This window comes from Vombatus ursinus, unplaced genomic scaffold (assembly GCF_900497805.2).
Source record: "Vombatus ursinus unplaced genomic scaffold, bare-nosed wombat genome assembly UNPS02001287.1, whole genome shotgun sequence".
Classification (NCBI taxonomy): Eukaryota; Metazoa; Chordata; class Mammalia; order Diprotodontia; family Vombatidae; genus Vombatus; species Vombatus ursinus.
In genome coordinates, this window is record NW_020941065.1 from 10311651 (window position 1) to 10329346 (window position 17696).

The 17696-nt window shown below is 46.1% G+C and overlaps 1 protein-coding gene across 1 annotated transcript in view; it reads left to right on the plus strand.

The window, feature by feature from the left end:
• WSCD2 (WSC domain containing 2) overlaps nt 1–17675 on the plus strand; it is a 140391-nt gene extending 122716 nt beyond the window's left edge. Inside the window, exons 7-8 of the mRNA XM_027862308.1 lie at nt 10147–10347; nt 17090–17675. Of these exons, the coding sequence (XP_027718109.1) occupies nt 10147–10347; nt 17090–17442 (554 nt within the window). The 3' untranslated portion in view covers nt 17443–17675. The remainder of the gene's footprint in view (nt 1–10146; nt 10348–17089) is intronic.
• The last annotated feature ends 21 nt before the right edge of the window (nt 17676–17696 follow it).

Sequence of the window (17696 nt, forward strand, 5' to 3'; positions counted from 1 at the left end):
TGGGGGAGATGGCATATTGAGGAGGGCTCCACTTCAGGGAGTCTAGAAGGGAGGGGGAGGGAGAGAACTAGAACTGGGGACAGTAATACCTATGGTACCTAGCTCAGGAGAGGCCACGGTGAGTAGAGAGCCCACCTCAAAAGCAGAGTTCAAGTCCTGTCCCTGACACATACTGGCTGTGTGATCTGGCCATGTAATTGAGCTCAGTGTTTGAGGCTACTCTTTGAGGCTCTAAGTCATAGAGAAGGTTCCAACCTGCATTAGTGGAGGGAGTTTCCGTACCTGGGACTTCCTTATAAGCAGGAAATCCCAGATCCAGTCCCTATCTTTACCTACCTCACAGGGCTCATGAGGCTCAGATGAGATAATAAATTCAAAAGTGCCATTATCAATATCGTTTATCGTTAATGGATCCTCATAGAAAACCCATGAGGTCAGGGATGAAGCTGTTATTATTGTTATTATTATTATCATTCTCATTGTACAGATTGCAATAGTAGCAACAATGTCAATGCCACCCCCAGCTGCTATTTCTATACCCCTTTGAGAGTAGCAAATGGCTTTCCACCTGAGATGGGGAGGTGAGGGGGGAGGAGTTATAGATGTCATTATAATGACGACATCAATAACAGCTTCTAACATGAAGGGCTATAGGGTTTGCAGAACACTCTCTGTATATTATCTCAGCGGATCCTTACAACAGCCTTGGGAGGTAGGTGCTATTAACACCCTCCCTGTTTTATAGACAAAGAAACTAGAACTCGGAACAAGTGACTTGTCCAGGCTCTGCTATGCTGCCTCTGATGAGTTAGGGAGCCTGGCAAGGGATTTGGAATTACTGAAGATGACTGTTGCAAAGCCAAATGTCTACACAAAATTTTGGCAGATAGTGGACGCTGAAAATTGATTTGTCAGGGTACAACTAAGATCAAGTTTTCACTTTCCCCCCCTTGGACTCTACTTGCAATAAGGGAAATGGGAACCTCTCATAGTAGAGCCATCCCTCCTTCCAGTGCCTGGGCCTAGGGCCCCATCACGCTCAACTGGGACGTTGAGGATTCCCTCATGGGCCTAGGTGGGGAACCCCCTCTATTCCATGAGTCCCCTACCACCAGTAGGCACTTTGTGGCACTGGCTTGGCAGAGGACTAGTGACTGGCAAGGGTATTTAGAAATCCATTTTTACCTCTCTGGGTGATATAGGATATTGATAGAGTACGACAGAGGGGAACTCATCATGGCAGCTAAGGAGGAGCATGGATGGTCGTGAGAAGAGACTTGATGCAGAGACTTAGTAGGAGCTTTCTGTGATGGTTCTGGAAAGCGTGATGAAGGTGTGAGCTGAGGGGGTGGTTGTATAAGTGAAGAGGTTGTTGTTAGTCCTTTATTCAAAGAGAGCCATGGGGGCAGCTTGGTGGCGCAGTGGACAGAGCTCGGGCCTTGGAGTCAGGAGGACCCGAGCTCAAATCTGACCTCAGACACAGGACACTTACTAGCTGTGTGACCCTGGGCAAGTCACTTAACCCCAAATGCCTCAACAAAAAGCAACAACAACAACAAAAAAAAACACCAAAGAGGGCCATGACATCAGGGAGGTAATGCCATGACTTGAAAGAGAATTGGATTTAAGTGAGGGTGGGCTGTGCAAGGTCACCAGCCTCACTCTCTCCTCTGGAGCCATCAGGTCCAGCAGCCAGATATAGATCAGGAGGACTGGAGATGGCCCCAGTGTGAAGAGGAGACATAGGAGAGAGATTCTAAGGGGGAAAATGGCGACAGTTTTGACAACAGATGATGTAAATGGGGTGAGTGTGAGTGAGGAGTCAAGGGTGTTGCTGAACTTGAGAGCCCAGGTGACTGAGAGGATGGTGGTGCCCTCAACAGAATGAGGGATTTTCAGAAGATGGGTGGGTTTGTTATTGTTGTTCGGTCATTTTTTATTTGTGTCTAATTCTTTGTGACCCTATTTGGGGTTTTCCTGGCAAGATACTGGAGTGGTTTGCCATTTCCTTCTCCAGCTCATTTTACAGATGAGGAAACTGAGGCCAACAGAGTTATGTGACTTGTCCTGGGTCACACGGCTAGTGCCAGATTTGAACTCAGGTCTTCCTGACTCTGAATCTGGCACTCTAGTATTGCACCACCTAGCTGCCCGGGGTGGGTTTGGGGAAGAGGATAATTTTTGGTCAAGTTGAGTTTGAGATGCCAGTCCAAAAGGTACCTGGTGGTGGGAGACTGAACTCAGGATCTAGGACTAGGGCAGGGAGCTGGTGACAGCATTGTTACGCATGGGTTTCTCTTTGAAATTTTAACAAAATTTTAATTTTAAAATAATTTTAAATAAGAAATAACTTCAAGTAAATCTTAAAGTTCCTCTTCCAGACATCATCCCATTTTAAACTAAGGTCAGTGACAGGGGCATTCTATCATTTAATACTCACCAGAAAAAGGACTGATCTTTGCAGGCTGGTCCCAGTTAGTGCACTTAATAAAACTGTTTTCATGAAATGATTTTTACAGTCTCTTCTGCAGGGGCTGGGTTGGGTGTAGTTATTAAGGACTGTTGTGCCCAAGTGTTCAATACTGCCTCGTTGCCAGATCCTGGTGGAAGAAAGCCGCCATTATAACAATCAGTATTTGCTCATCTCCCCAGTGAAAAAACCCAGAGTAGAAATTTAATGTGCTCCTTGGAGCTCTGCTTCCGATCGGGCAGACAGGCAGGGGGCGCTGTGGAGCCAAGCCCAGGGGTGGGACCTACCTCGTATTACGAAGCCAGGGCAGCTCTGCTCATGCCCAGCTGTGTCCCACTCTGTGCTGCCAGTTGCTGGGGGAGTACTCGGCTCCTACTCCTCCAGGGTAGAATTCTACATTGGAAAATCCTCCAGCTCGGAGTCAGATTGCCAAGATTGAAGTCCTCACTCCTCTGCCCGTTGATGGGAAAAATGCTGCCTTTAGAATTGGAAGCCCTGGGTTCAAATCTCGGCTTTGCTACTTAGTAGCTGTGTGACCTTGGGCAAGTCACTCAACTCCTTTGAATCTTAGTTTTCTCGTCTATAAAATAAGGGTCTTGGATGAAGGTGGCTTCAGAGATCCTGGCCAGCTCACAAGACATCATTCTAGAAAGGAACTTGACTGAAAATGGCTACTTTTTTAAAAATACAGACTTATGGTTTTATTGTTATGGAAACTCCCTCCACCGATGTATGAGGGGTGAGATGAGATGGTCTTCCAGGCTCCGTCCAGCAGTGGTCTATGATCTCAAAGCAGATAGAAGATTGGTCTGTGACTTTGAGTCTTAGATAATAGCCTGGGGTCACTTAAAAATGAAGTGGGGATGCAAAGAAAAGCAAAAAACAGTCCCTGCCCTCAAGGAGCTTCCAAACTAACTGGGGAGATGAGCATGAGAATGGCTTAGTATGGACAAGACATTTTTTCTTAAATGAACAAAAATACGAATTTTTTTTTGCTTCATAAATGTTTATTTTTTGTTTTATTTATTTTACTATATTTTATTCCCCCCCATTACATGTAAAAATAATTTTAACATTGGTTTTTTTTAAACTTTTAAATTCCGGAATCTCTCCGTCCCTCCCTCCCTTTCCTCCTTCCTTAGATGGTAAGCAATCTGATATAGGTCATATGTGTGCAACGTGTATAAGACATTTCTGGAGTAGATGGGAGGTGGCCTCAGAGGGGAAGCCATAGCAGCTGGGGGTCGGGGCGGGGAGGGGGGGAGGCACTGGGACAGGCCTCTGGGAAAAGGTGGGTTTTGAGCTGAGTCTTGAAGGAAGCCAGGAGGCAGGGTGAGGGGGCAAGGCATTCCAAGTAGCATCTGAGGTGGATTTAAACCCAGATCCTCAGACTCTGGAGCTAAGTTAAGGCTCTGCATGAATCCTCTTCATGACATTCGGACATTCTGCTTCTGTCTAGTCACTTCTGGTTACAGGCAACTCACTACTCTGTAAGGCAAACCACTCTATAGAGAGAGAGTCACTGACTGTTAGAGCGTCTCCTCATGGAGAGCCAAAAGTCGTCCCGTCTCCTCTTCACCCATGGCTCCTGCTTTTCTGGGGCCCAACAGAACAAGTCTATTCCCTTTTCCCCATAAAATGCTTGGGTCCAAATTCTGCCTTTGTTTCTTGCTACCTGTGTAAGCTATTTTACCTCTCTGGGCCTCAGTTTCCTCACGTGTAAAATGAGGGGAATGAGGTCCCTTCCAGGTTTGTCTCTGAGCCCTTGATAAGGCAAGCTAACTGTAGATAGAACCTTGCTGGAAACTGGCTTGGTCCAGGGCTAGAGACCAGTCAGCTGGTATTGCAGAGTGTGCCGATCATGGTGGGGGGGCCTAAAGGTGGGATGAGTGCCTGGGAAGCTCAGGCCACCACCTGTCTCCTTCCTACCTTGAAGACTCCGGGGACATCTTGCTCCACTGTCATGTTTATTGTCCTTTTTCATTCTGGAATCTATGGTCTTGTCAGGACATACCAGGGAATGGAGGAAATACATTCCTTCTCTCCTCATACCTCCATCAAGCCCATTCCTTGGTCCACCTTCTACAAGGATTAAATGAGATAATATTTATAAAATATTTAACACAGTGCCTGATATATAAAATATACAAAACATACACACATATATATATACACATACATGTACCTATACATATAAGTATGTATATACATATACTGTTCGTATGTGTGTATATGTATGTGTGTGTGTCTATACGTGTGTGTGTGTGTATGTATACGTATATGCTAATCTCTCCTCCTTCCACCCTCTACAAATCCAAATATGGGATAGAATTATAGAATGCTAGACCTGAAAGGAACTTTTGAATCAATGAATGAATTAATGAACAAAGAAATCTATTGGGGCAGCTAGGTGGGACAGTGGATAGAGCACCGGCCCTGGAGTCAGGAGGACCTGAGATCAAATCCGATCTCAGACACAGAACACTCACTAGCTGTATGACTCTGGGCAAGTCACTTAACCCTAACTGCCTCACCAAAAAGAAATCTATTAAGTGCTTACTATGTGCTCAGTACTGTGCTAAAATAATCATTGGGGAGTCAAAGAAAAGTGAGCTAGGCCCTGAGTGCCAGGAGCTCAGGTCCTAACAGAGGAAAGCAGTCCCTACAAGAGAAGAGGGTTTGATCTGGGAAGTTACAGCAAGAGGGAGTGGAGCCTTCTGACCGCTGGCAGCCATGTTCTTTCTGGGATGGTAGTGTGGATTTGATTGTTACTCAGTGAAAGGTAGAAAGCCGGGGAGCTTGGGGCAGGGGGTTGGTATCACGGTAGGAAAATGGCTGAAGAATCACTTTCTGGGTTTGCCATTGGCTTATAAAGGAAGAATTCTCATGAACTGTCTTTTGAAGTAACCTAGTTGCACCCTTTCATTGTAAAGATGAGGAAAACAGGGTTGAGAATGGAAAAACCACTTGGCCAAGAATTACACAGAAAGTTAATGGAAGGTCAGAGACTTGAAGCAAGTCTCCCAATTTTTTAGTGTTCCTTGCACCCTACACATCCACTTAATGGAGGTAAGAGGGTGTACTCTCTCACCATCTCCCCCTCTCTTCTCTCTCCCTTTCTCTCTTACTCTCTCCATCTTTTCTGGGAGGGGGGAAAAAGAGAGACAGACAGAGAGAGAGAGAGAGAGAAGGGGAGGAGAGGGGAGGGGAGGGGAAGAGAGATTCTTTGTTCTCTTTCTATCACTCTCCATCTGTTCTCTCCTTCCTCAGTCCCCCCTTCATCTTCCTTCTTTCTAATCTCTCCACCTTCCCTTCCCTGACCTCTTCCTTTCTCATTCTTTCCTATCTCTTTCTCTCCTTCCTCTTCCTTTATCCCTCTTCTCTTCTCTCTCCTCTCTTCCCTTCACTGTTCTTTGTTTCTTTCTTCCTCTCTTTCATTTTCTCTCTCACTCCCTTCTCTCCCACCCATTTCTCATTCTGTCTTCCTCCCTTCTCTTTCATCTCTCTTTTTCTCCTTCCCACCTACACACAAGACACTGAATGCCATGCTAAGATCTTAGTTCTGTTGAGACCAAGGTCTCAGAAAAACAAGATGCCCACTGGGCAGACCCCCAAGGAGAGATATAAGGGACCTCTTGCTGGCTGCTAGGTGAATAACAGAACTCCCCCTGCCATGATCTGAGAGAGCCTGGGAGCTGGCTTTCTTTCACCCTGACTGACACATAAGAGTAATTTACTACATTAATATTATGCTAGGAACAAACACTATTTGTCTGCCTCCAAAACTCCTGGAGGGATGATGGTGGCAAGGATGCAGTGATGTCAAAGCCAGACCCACTGCTGCAGCCAGCATTCCAAACAGCATTGAGGCCTGAGGCAGAGAAGCAGAAAATCTTTTGATCCAAGGCCTTCTGTTTATCAGAGCCCAGCCCCGTTGTCAGGACGGTTGTATTGGGCCCCTGACTTGAAGCAAGGTCCCTAGCCCCATAGGGCAATTGGGATATTGAATGCTCTCCACTGTATTTCAGGAAGGACAATGATAGACTAGTGAGGGAAGGACATTCAGGAAAGGAGGAGGACAGCCAGGATGGGGAAGTGTCTCAAGTGCATGCCACATAAGGTTGGGTTGAGGGATGGGAACACAGAGAAGAAAAAACTTGGGGAGAATGTAAGAGATGGGTCTTCAAGTATGTCCAGGGCTGCCACGTGGAGGAGGGGCGAAGCTTGTCCTACTTGTCCCCAGAGGGAAAGGCCAGGAACAATGGCGGAAGTCACAAAGAGGGAAATAGAGGCTCTTTATAAGGAAAAACATTCTATCAAGAAGACCCTTGGGAAGTAGTGAGCTCCCCATCACCTGAGACACTTCCAACAAAGGAAGGTGGGATAGCCCCTTCTCAGATTCCTCAGATACATCATTTTTTTTAATTAAACACTTTACTGATTTTTAGTTTTCAACATTCACTTCCATAAGATTTCAAGCTTCAAATTTTCTCCCCTCCCTCTCCTCCGCCCTCCCCAAGATGGTGTGCGATCTGATATAGGCTCTACTTATACGTTCATATTAAGCGTATTTTCACATTAGTCATGATGTAAAGAATTAGAACCAAAAGGAGGAACCATGAGAAAGAAGAAACAAAACAACAAAAGAAAAGGAGAGCAAACAGTCTGCTTCCACCTGCATTCAGACTCCAGAGTTCTTTCCTCAGACACATTATAGAGAGGATTCTATTCGGGTATGGGTGGGAGTAGATGACCACCGAGCTTCCTTCCAAACCTGAGATTCTTTGGTCATATTGCAGGCGTTCAACCATTTCAGTCATGTCTGACTCTTTGTGACCCCATTTGGAGATTTCTTGGCAAAGATACCGGAGTGGTTTGCCATTTCCTTCTCCAGACCATTTTGCAGATAAGGAAACTGAGGCAGACAGGGTGAAGTGACTTGCCCAGGGTCACACAAACTAACAGTTGTCTGAGGCTGGAGTTGAACTCAGGAAGATGAATCTTTTGACTCCATGCCACGCTGTATGCACTATGGTGCCACCTAGCGGCAGTAGGTGCTTAATAAATGTTCATTGGATTGAATTGAATATGTAAGAGAAGTTTTATATTGTATGTTTTGCCTGGTGTCTAAGGTGTTCCTGTCTCTAACTCTTGTAAGTGACTTGCCCAAGGTCACTCAGCTTTAAAGTGGCAGAGTTAGGACTCCTAATCTGGCCTCCAGACCTCTGGGCTCGGTAATACAGACTCTCCTGCCCCATCCTGCTTTCCCTCTTGGTGTCTTAACAAATGCTATCACCTCCCCCTTCCTCCTCGGTCATGTTAATAACCAGAAATACAAAACATTAGATGTTTTCCCCTTTGTGCAGCAAGGGAACCAAGCAGAGCCCACAGGCTTGATGAGAGAGAATTAGCTCTCCACCATCTGATTTTATCTGGGCTCAGTCTGCAGGAGGCCCAGGATTCTGTCCTGTTCTCTGGTTTCTCTCCAGCATTTCCAGCCCATGGGGTTTAGCAATGAGGATGCTAATCCCAGCCCCAGCAGGGCCAGAAGAGAAATGGGCAGCGAGGACTGTTTGTCTCCCTCCCTGCTTGCCAGACCATGCAATCCCTGAGGACAGGCGATATATTCTGGGGCACACACAGCACAGGGAGGAAATATCCATTCATGGAGCTGTCTGTGTATGTGACACAGAATCTGAGAATGTCAGAGCTGGGAGGGGCCTTAGAACAGGGGATGTCAGGGCCGGGAGGGGCCATAGAATAGGGAAGGTCAGAGCTGGGGGGGAGCTTAGAACAGGGGATGTCAGGGCTGGGAGGGGCCTTAGAACAGAAAGTGTCAGAGCTATAAGGGACCTTACAGGTCATCTAGACTAACTCACTCATTTTGCAGATGAGGGCACCAAGGTCCAAAGGTGAAGTGACTTTTCCCAGGTCCCACAGCAGTTAATGTTAGAGCTAAGACCAGAATCTGGGCCACCACCCTTCCCACTGTGCCAGGCTCCTTCCGTGGTGTTTGGTGATAGAATCTGTAGCAAAAGCAAACTAGGCAGAGGCAGTGTTTTCCCTCCATGCCCCCACCAGCTAAGACAGACCGCAGGCTGCACCCACATAGTAGGAAAGGGCAGCAAAATGGACGTATCAGGCCAGACCATTTCATGACTCCATCAAGAGTTCAGGCTGGGCCTCAGTGGGTCCTAGGCCCTCGGTGATTGCTGTGGGTAACGTTAGTGTTGCTGTGTTAAAGGCAGGGCCTGCTCTCTGGGGCCTCAGCTTAAGAACGGTGGCCAGCCAAAGATGCACCAGTTCATGAACCTTGAGGTCACCTATGGCAGGGCGGAAAGTACTTCAGACCTAGAGCCAGAGGGCCTGGGTTCAGGTCCTCTCTCTATCCTCACCAATGGTATGACCTTGCATGTGTCATGAAACCTCAGCTGTAAAATTCAAAAGCCACACTTGTGCTACCCACTTCACATGGGATATCCTATCTCCCACCACCATGCCCCTGCCACCCTTATGCCTGTAATGACTTCCCTGCTTACCTCCACCTCTTAGAATACTTAGTTTCCTTTGAGACTGAGCCCTAGTACCACCTCCTACATGAAGCCTTCCCAGATCTTTCCAGATGCTGGTCAGTGCCTACCCTCTCACAAAATAAAATAAAATAAAAACTATCTCGTATTTTGCATTTACTTTACACACACACACACACACACACACACATATACACTAATAAAACATAAGGTCCCTGAGGGCAGACACTGTTTCACTTTTGCCTTTGTATGCTAAACGCCCTGGTACCTTTTGTTGTTCAGTTGTGTCTGACTCTTTATGACCCCATGTACCACAGCACACCAGGCCCTTCTATCTTCCACTATCTGCCTGGCACATAGTAGGAGTTTTATCAACATTTGTTTTATTTATAAACATATTTATAAATAGTTGTTTATAAAATAAATATTTATATGTATTCGTTTATAAATATTTGATTGATTAATGGCTCCAGTTCAGTCCAATCTTAAGGGTTTCCTTTATGCAAGGCACTGCCCACGTGTTAGAGATGACAAAGACAAAAATCAAAACTGTTCCCGCCTTCAAGGAGGTTACATTCTACTGGAGAAAACAACATGCAAATAGTTCATTATATAGATGAGCATTTGAGGGAGCAAGAGAGAATCTCACCAGCTAAGATCTGGTTTCCTCTAGAAAGTGGCTTATGAGCTAAGCCTTGAAAGAATACTAAAGGCAGAGGAGAGGGGAAGGAGCACTCCAGGCAGGGGACACCGCTTGGGGATGGAATACTTTTCAGGGTATACCAAGGAGGCTGGGAAGGCTGAAAAGGAGAGTGCATGAAGGGGAAAATATGAAATAAGACTGGAAAAGGAGGCCGAAACTTCATGCTTTAAATGCCAAGCCCTGGAATTTGCATTTTGTCCTAGAGATAAGGAGCCATTGAAGAGTGTTGAACTGTAGAATCATGGGGGAAAACTTGTCCTTTAGGAAGATGATGGGACAATGGGTATGAGAGCACTCTATAACTATAATGTGCTAAGCTGTTATTGTGAATATCCCCTCCTTCATGAGGATGTAAGACATTTGAGGAGGCTGTTGGCACCAATTAAAGGGGACCTCTTCCCATGTCCTTCTATTAATGAATCTCTTTGTCTTCTGAGGAGCAGGGTTTAGGGGTGAGAGGGACCACTGGAGGAGTGGTAGGACCATTTGCATCAAGACCCACGAGAGTGGCCAGAAGGAGATTGAAGCCTTTGACGCCGCCATCTTGCTCATCCGAAACCCCTACAAGGCCCTCATGGCAGAGTTCAACCGCAAATATGGTGGCCATATTGGCTTCGCCTCACAGGCCCACTGGAAAGGCAAAGGTAAGGACCATGGGTGCTACTCCAGCCTGGCACGCCAGTCAGGCCACCCACCCCCAACAGGTCTGAAATAAGCTCAGGAGCTTGGCCATCTGGAGGTGGGACCTCTAGGGATAGTCTGTGGTCCTTGCAGCATCCTTGGGGTGTGCATAGGAGTAGGGAGTAGGATATGGTGTCCTTTCTATGAAAAACTCAGTTATAATACCCTTTGGGATGTACACTATCTTTTTAAAGCAATCTCTTTTTTATAGCCTCCCTCTTCCTATCAGATTTTCTCCATCTCCCCTAAGCTAAGCCTCATCTTCTGAGATGCAGACTCCCTGAGTCCCCTGTGGGTGATGGGGTCTCTTCCAGGCCTTCCCTCACTCTCTCCCAGATGCTCCAGAGTTACCACCTTCTCTGCGGTGCTGCTTCAAAGCATAATGTGAGATGCTGTTAATTATAGCAATTTACAAATTGCTCCCATGAAACTGATGCCATTGGAAAGAGTTAAAAATCTCTAGCTTCATTGAACATCTGCTCCCCTCCATTCCACGTGTCTTTAAAGGGAATGTCTACTGAGTCCCATAGCCCCAAACAGCTCCCTGCCTGATTCTCACCCCAGCAGGGAAGAGGATCATGAAGAGAAAGAAGATGGCAGTGGGTTCACTTCTCCTGAGCAGGCGGGGGGCAGGAGGTTTTGAATTTTAGTGATTGAAGCCAGAATGAGAGTCTGAGAATGAGGCTCTAAGTACTCCCAGAGAGCATAGAAAATATATAGTTAGAACTAGAAAGGACCTTAAAATAATAAAAATGTTAAAGCTGGACAGAGTCATAGAGAAGAGAATGTCAAAACTGAGAGAGGACTTAGAACAGGGGAATATCAGAGCTGGGGAAATCTTAGAACATAGAATGTCAGAAGTAAGGAGGCCTTAGAACAAGGAATGTCAGAACTGGAAAGGGCCTTAGAACATTAAAATGTTAGGATTGGAAAGGACTATAGATTGTAATGTTTTTTTAGCTGGCGGGGCTAACCTTATTACCCCATACTTAGCCCAGAGAATGTTATAACATAAAACATGAGACATTTGAGCTAGAAGGAACCTGAGACAGAATGGAAGAACCAGATGATGCTTCAGAGACCATACTGACCATCAGTCTGGACAACGTCTAGGATTGTTCCAGTAACCTTTTTGTTAAGCTTTTGGAGTCAGAATTTGCTGCTGAACTAACATTGCTGGGCACACCCTCCGTTTGGGGAAATAGTTACGCCAGGAAGGACCAAGCTAGGCTTCTCCACCACCCCCAAACCTGATGCACGGCCTTGACTGTCCAGGGATGCCTCATGTCAGAAGAAGAGTTATAAACTCCTCTGAACCAAGTTGGGCCAGGCTCCCTCCCAGGCCATCTGGAGTCAGATCATCAGCTGAGTCTAACTCCCAGTTGCTCATTCGCCAGGGCTCTAAGAGTCTATAAAAGAGCTGTCCTTCAGTGCAGGGCACTATCCAGTGCCGTTGGACTGGGTATGTCCACCAATGTCCCATTCCTACCCACCACTCCTTCCCCTCTTTACCCCTGGAAGCCTTTACAGTAGAGAACAGAAGGACATTTCTATTCTCATCTCTACCTCCAGAACCTACTTCAGGGTTACACTACTCCAGACCAAGGAAGTTTCCTTGAGGATATTAATCTTCAGCCTTCTTGGGTTGCCTGACCTAGCTGGACACTCAAGGTCTCCACCTGGGCCATTGTCACTCAAGTGACTCTTCATTGACCTTGAGCCAAAATCTTAGCTACCCAAATGTCTCTAGACTTTGGGGCAGCATAACATGGGAGGAAAAGACATATCTTGAGTCAGAATGCCTGGATTCTGACTTCTGCTGTGTGCTGCCTGTGTGACCTTGGACCAGTCCTTTCTCCTCCCTCTTCCATTCCCCTAAAATGAAGATGTTAGAGGAGATGGACTCCATCAATCAATTACAAGCATTTATTGAATGCCTACTATGTACGAGGCACTATGCTAAGCACAAGGGATGCAAGATAAAAATGAAGCAGTCCCTGACCTCAAGGAGCTTACAGTCTAACAGAAGAAACACTATGTCCTTATGAAATATATACAAAACAGAAACACTAAGAAAGTTTTAAGTGTTGAGACATTAGCAGCCAATGGAATTGGGAAAGGTCTCATTAGGAGATGACAGTTTGTCTGAGTTTTGAGGTAAACTAAGAGTTTTAAGAAGCAGAGAACATGACTCTATAAATGCACAGGGGTGGGAGATGACCTCTAAGGTCCCTCCTGGCTCCAATGTTTTAGGGATTTTGGTGGAACAGAGACTGTGGCAGAGAAGGGCCTAAAAGATAAGGAACCTTTCGTTCCCAAGCTCACACTTCACTTAAGTCTCTTCCAACTTTAGATCCTAGGACTCACTGACCTCGAAGGTCATTCTAGATCTGACTTCCTATGGCTACGTTCCCTTTCACTTTTTCTCTCCTCCCTCTGACTAGCCTGTTTCCCCTACACACACAAAAAAAGACCAAGCTGTGATTATCTTTACCTTCTCCAAAAAAAAGGAGAAGAAAGGGTCTGGTGAGGAAGGAGCTGCAGAGCTGGCATCCAAGGACCTGGTCTGGAATTCCACTTCTGCTGGGATGACCTTGGGCAAGTCACTTCTCCTCCTGGGCCTCGGTCTTTTCCACTCTCAAATGAAGGGGTTGGACTAGATGACCTGTGGATAGATTCAGAGCTACAAGGGGCCCTATAGGTCAGTTAATCTAGCCCCCCTCATTTTACAGATGAGGAAACTGAGGCTGGAGATGGATAATAGATTTAGAGTCCAATCTCCCTCATTTTACAGGTAAAGAAACTGAGGCTAGAGAGAGATCACAGATTTTGACACAAAGGGATCTCAAAGGCCATCTATTCCAACACCCTTCATTTTATACAGGAAGAAACTGAGGTGGGGGGGGAAGACTGACCCAAGATGATTCAAGTAGAGGCATAATTTGAATCATGCTCTTTCCACTGTGCCTGACTTGTGTAAGATCACACAAATAGTAAGCAGCAAGGCTGAGTTTGCACTCAGGTCCCCTGCCTCCTAAGCCAGCCCTCTCTCCATAGCCACCTCTCCCTTCCATTCAATGCTCCTTTGGGTTCCCTGCTTCCAGAGTTCAGCCCTCCTTGAGTTTCATCAGTAAGAGGAAGGATTAAAGTGACAGGGCTCAATGGCGCTGGGCTTTGCAGCGGGCTGGTGCACACAGCTGTTGGAGACATGGCTCTGCCTCTCGTCACCACACACCACCCCCAGTTCCAGTTGTGCATCTCCCCAGTCCGGGCTGAAGGCCCCTGTAAAATCTGGATTTTGTTCCATGACATTAATTTTATGATCTCCCTGGAGCGGATCCAAAGCAAAGTTTTATGTGATATGATTACACAAGGTGAATTGTCCTGGATCTGTGTAATGAAACAGATACTGTGTTTAATGATTCTTTGGGGAATTAAGTGCAGTTGGGCTATTAATCAGGCATGGGTTCCTGCAGGAGAATGAGACAGAGCACAGAGACCTAGAGCTCGCATGCCTTGGGAACTGTAGGCACGTGCCTGCATTCCAGTGCCAGTGGAACCAGTGCCCAGTAGCAATGTTTATTGCAGAACATGCACGCTAAGATCAGTTACCAAGAAACCAGGGATAACTGCAAGGACTTCCCTTCTCTCCATCCTAACACTGCCCTGGCAAAAAGCACTTGGAGATGAGATGGCTCAGGAGCTTGGAGGGGTGAGGTGCAGGACAAAACTCACTGAGGGTTGTAGGATAGCAAAATACCCCTGGGAGGGGTCTTAGTGGACATCAAATTCAACCCCTCCTCCCTCATCTTCAGATAAACTAAAGCAGGTAAAGTGACTTGTCCAGGGTCTCACAGTGTGGTAAGTATCTGAGTCTGGATTCAAACTTCTTGACTTCAGGTTCAGTGTTTTATCCAAGATTCTACCCAGCTGCCTCTGGGAAAGAGAGCCACAACTAGAGTCAAAAGACCTGGATTTGAATCCTGGCTCTAGCACCCTCAGATTCAAGTCACATACTCCATGCAAGGGGCAGAGGCAGCTAGATGACTCAGTGAATAATGCCTCTTCCAAGAGGAGCTAGGTTCAAATGTGACCTCAGATACTTACTAGCTGTGTGACCCTGGGTAAGTTACTTCACCCTGTTTGCCTCCATTTCCTCATCTGTCAGATGAGCTACAGAAGGAAATGGCAAACCACTCCAGCATCTTTGCCAAGAAAGCCCCAAAAGAAATCACGGAAAGTCAAACACAACTGAAATGACTCAACAGCAACTCGTGCCAGGCACTGTTTAAGGTGCTCAGGTAGCTTCCATCCCACTGAGGCACATAACTTGTACACAGATAAATAAATACAAAATATTGTCAATTTTCAGAAAACAGAGAGAACACTAACTGTAGTGGGAGTAGGGGGGATAGTGGGGAAGGATCAGGACAGCCCCCTATGTAAGGAGCACTTATTAGCATGAGCGAGTTAGTTGACCTCCCTGGGCCTCAGTTTCCTCTGTAAAATGAAGGAGTTGTACCAGACAGTCTGCAAGATATCGTCCAGTTCTAAATGCTATGATCAATTTACTTATGAAGCAAAAATACATTCTGGTCCTATGACTTTGGGTGAGCAGAGACAAGGTTCTAAGGGAAAGGATTGGGCCCTAAGGGAAGGTGGCTTGGGAGGGGGAGGCTGCACTGGGCTATGCACAATACAGACCAGACCCTGGGCATTCTCACAGGGTCTGCCAGGCTGCTGGGAAGCCATCCTTGGTCATTGGTGTACCTGGGTGGCAGAAGTCTCTTTACTATTCACATGTGCTCAGGGGATTGTGGCTGACCTCCTTCCTGTTAGAATAGAAGCTCTTAGAGGGCAGGGGTTATTTCCTTTTTGCCTTTGCATCCCCAAGCACCTACACAGTCATTTGCACATGGTCAGGGCTTTAAAACATTTGTTGGATTGAATTGAATCACAGTCAAGAGTTCTCAGCTCCTTCATGCCAGCCGTAGCACATGTGAGCTAGGCAAGATCATAGAAACTTAGAGCTGAAAGAAAACTTGAAGATTATATGATCCAGACTGCACCAAAGCAGAAACCCCCATCTTCACTATCACTAACAAAAGTTCTTCCAGTTTTCCTTGAAGACCTCAAAAAATAGGATATTCACTGTATGAAGCAGTCTGTTCTACTTTTTGGACAGCTCTAATTGCAGTTGGGGGTACCATGGATAGAGCATCAGGCCTGGAGTCAGGAGGACCTGAGTTCAAATTTGATCTCAGACATTTACTAGCTGTGTGACCCTGGGCAAGTCACTTCACTCTGTTTGCCTCGGTTTCCTCATCTGTAAAGTGAGCTGAAGGAGGAAATGGCAAACCAGTCCAGTATCTTTGCCAAGAAGATTCCAAATGGTGTCAGGAAGAGTCAGACATGACTGAAACAACTAAACAACTTATGTATACCTCCAAATCCAACCTTCTGTCTATAACACCATCATTAAAAGAATGTCAGAAAAAAGAGCCCCTGGGCTGGGACATTGGACCCCTGGTTAGTGATAGTGTGACTTTGAACAAATTTCTGTCTAAAACTCTATTTTCTCATCTGGAAAATGGGCATTCCAAAAACCTTAATGCAGATTTAAGTGATTAGAACAACAAAAACAACTTAAAACTTAGAATTGCACTGAGACAGTTGGAACACTTGATATATCTGCCCTACAAACCTTCCTGTGGGAGTTGGGAGGCTTTACAGAAATAAGAAGCAGGAAAGTACTTTGAAAATTTTTAAAGCTATAGAAGTGCTAGATAGATCTTTTTTAATCATTCAGATACATCTGGTCTTAACCCATTATAACAGTATGGGCCCAATCAGGCAGATAGATTATAATAATCTGTTCCTGTGATTTAAAAAAAAAAACCTCTCCTTGTTTTGGGCATAAATGCTTCCCAAGCAGCCAGAGCATCATGAGGTGGGCTAGGATGAGAAGAAAGGCATTGAAGGGGGGAAGGGGGAAAGTAAGATCTTTACGAAAAATATGTTTCTTCAGCCATTTAGCATCTGTGCCCAGGGACCCAGAATTTCAGCTAATGTTCCTATTTATGGTCTTCTGAAAGGCCTTTTAGAGTCCTGAATTGTTCAAGCTAAGAGGAGTCATCTAGTCAAGCCCCCTCGTTTTAGAGAGGAAGAAAGACCCAGGGGCAGCTAAGTAGCACAGTGGATAGAGCACCAGCCCTGGAGTCAGGAGGACCTGAGTTCAAATCTGGCCTCAGACACATAATACCTACTAGCTGTGTGACCCTGGGCAAGTCACTTAACCCCAATTGCCTTGCCAAACTAAAAAAAAATACCCAGAGAGAAGCGACCTGACCAAGATCACAAAGCCAATCTGGGACTTGAACCCAGATCTGGTTTCCCCCTCATTGTAAAATCAAAAATCCACAGGTTGTACCCTTCATATCCTTCTTCCCCCAAACTGGCCCACAATAAAGGTTGACTGTTTATGGTTAGTCAGAACATAGATTTAGAGCTGGAAGGAGACCATTGAATCCAACCCCTTCATTTTTACAGAAAAGGAAACTGAGACCCAGGGAGATGAGTTGACACCCAAAGTCACATGATATTGAAAGCAGGATTTGAAACTAGGTCTTCTGAATTCAAATCCAGTACTCTATTACTCAATACATCCTCTGAGGGCTCACTCCCTCTCACTTCTCTCCTTCACAGAGTGGCCAGAGTTTGTGAAGAATTATGCACCATGGTGGGCCACGCACACATTGGACTGGCTAAAGTATGGCAAGAAGGTGTTGGTGGTGCATTTTGAAGACCTCAAGCAGGACCTGTTCACCCAGCTGGAGAGGATGGTCAGCCTCTTAGATGTGGATGTCTTGGAGGACAGGCTCCTGTGCGTGGAGGGTCAGAAGGATGGAAACTTTAAGCGCTCAGGGCTGAGAAAGCTAGAGTATGACCCTTACACCCCTGAGATGCAGAACACCATCAACTCCTATATCAAGATGGTGGACAGGGCCCTCAAACTGAGGAATCTCACGGGAGTCCCAGATGACTACTACCCAAGATGATGAGGAGGTCTGTGGGGAGACCAGGATAGCAAGGATGGGGAGGGAGGAGGCCCAGGGATCCCAGCAGAGTTGGCCAGCTCCATACTCTGAGAGCTAGCCAGACGGTTGGGCTAAATTTTGGGCTTGGCTTTTGGATGACCCATTTTGCTGCTATGCCCATTCAGGAGTTTCCTGCATGAAAACTAACTCATTCCTAAGGTGAACATTACACACACACACACACACACACACACACACACACACACACACACACA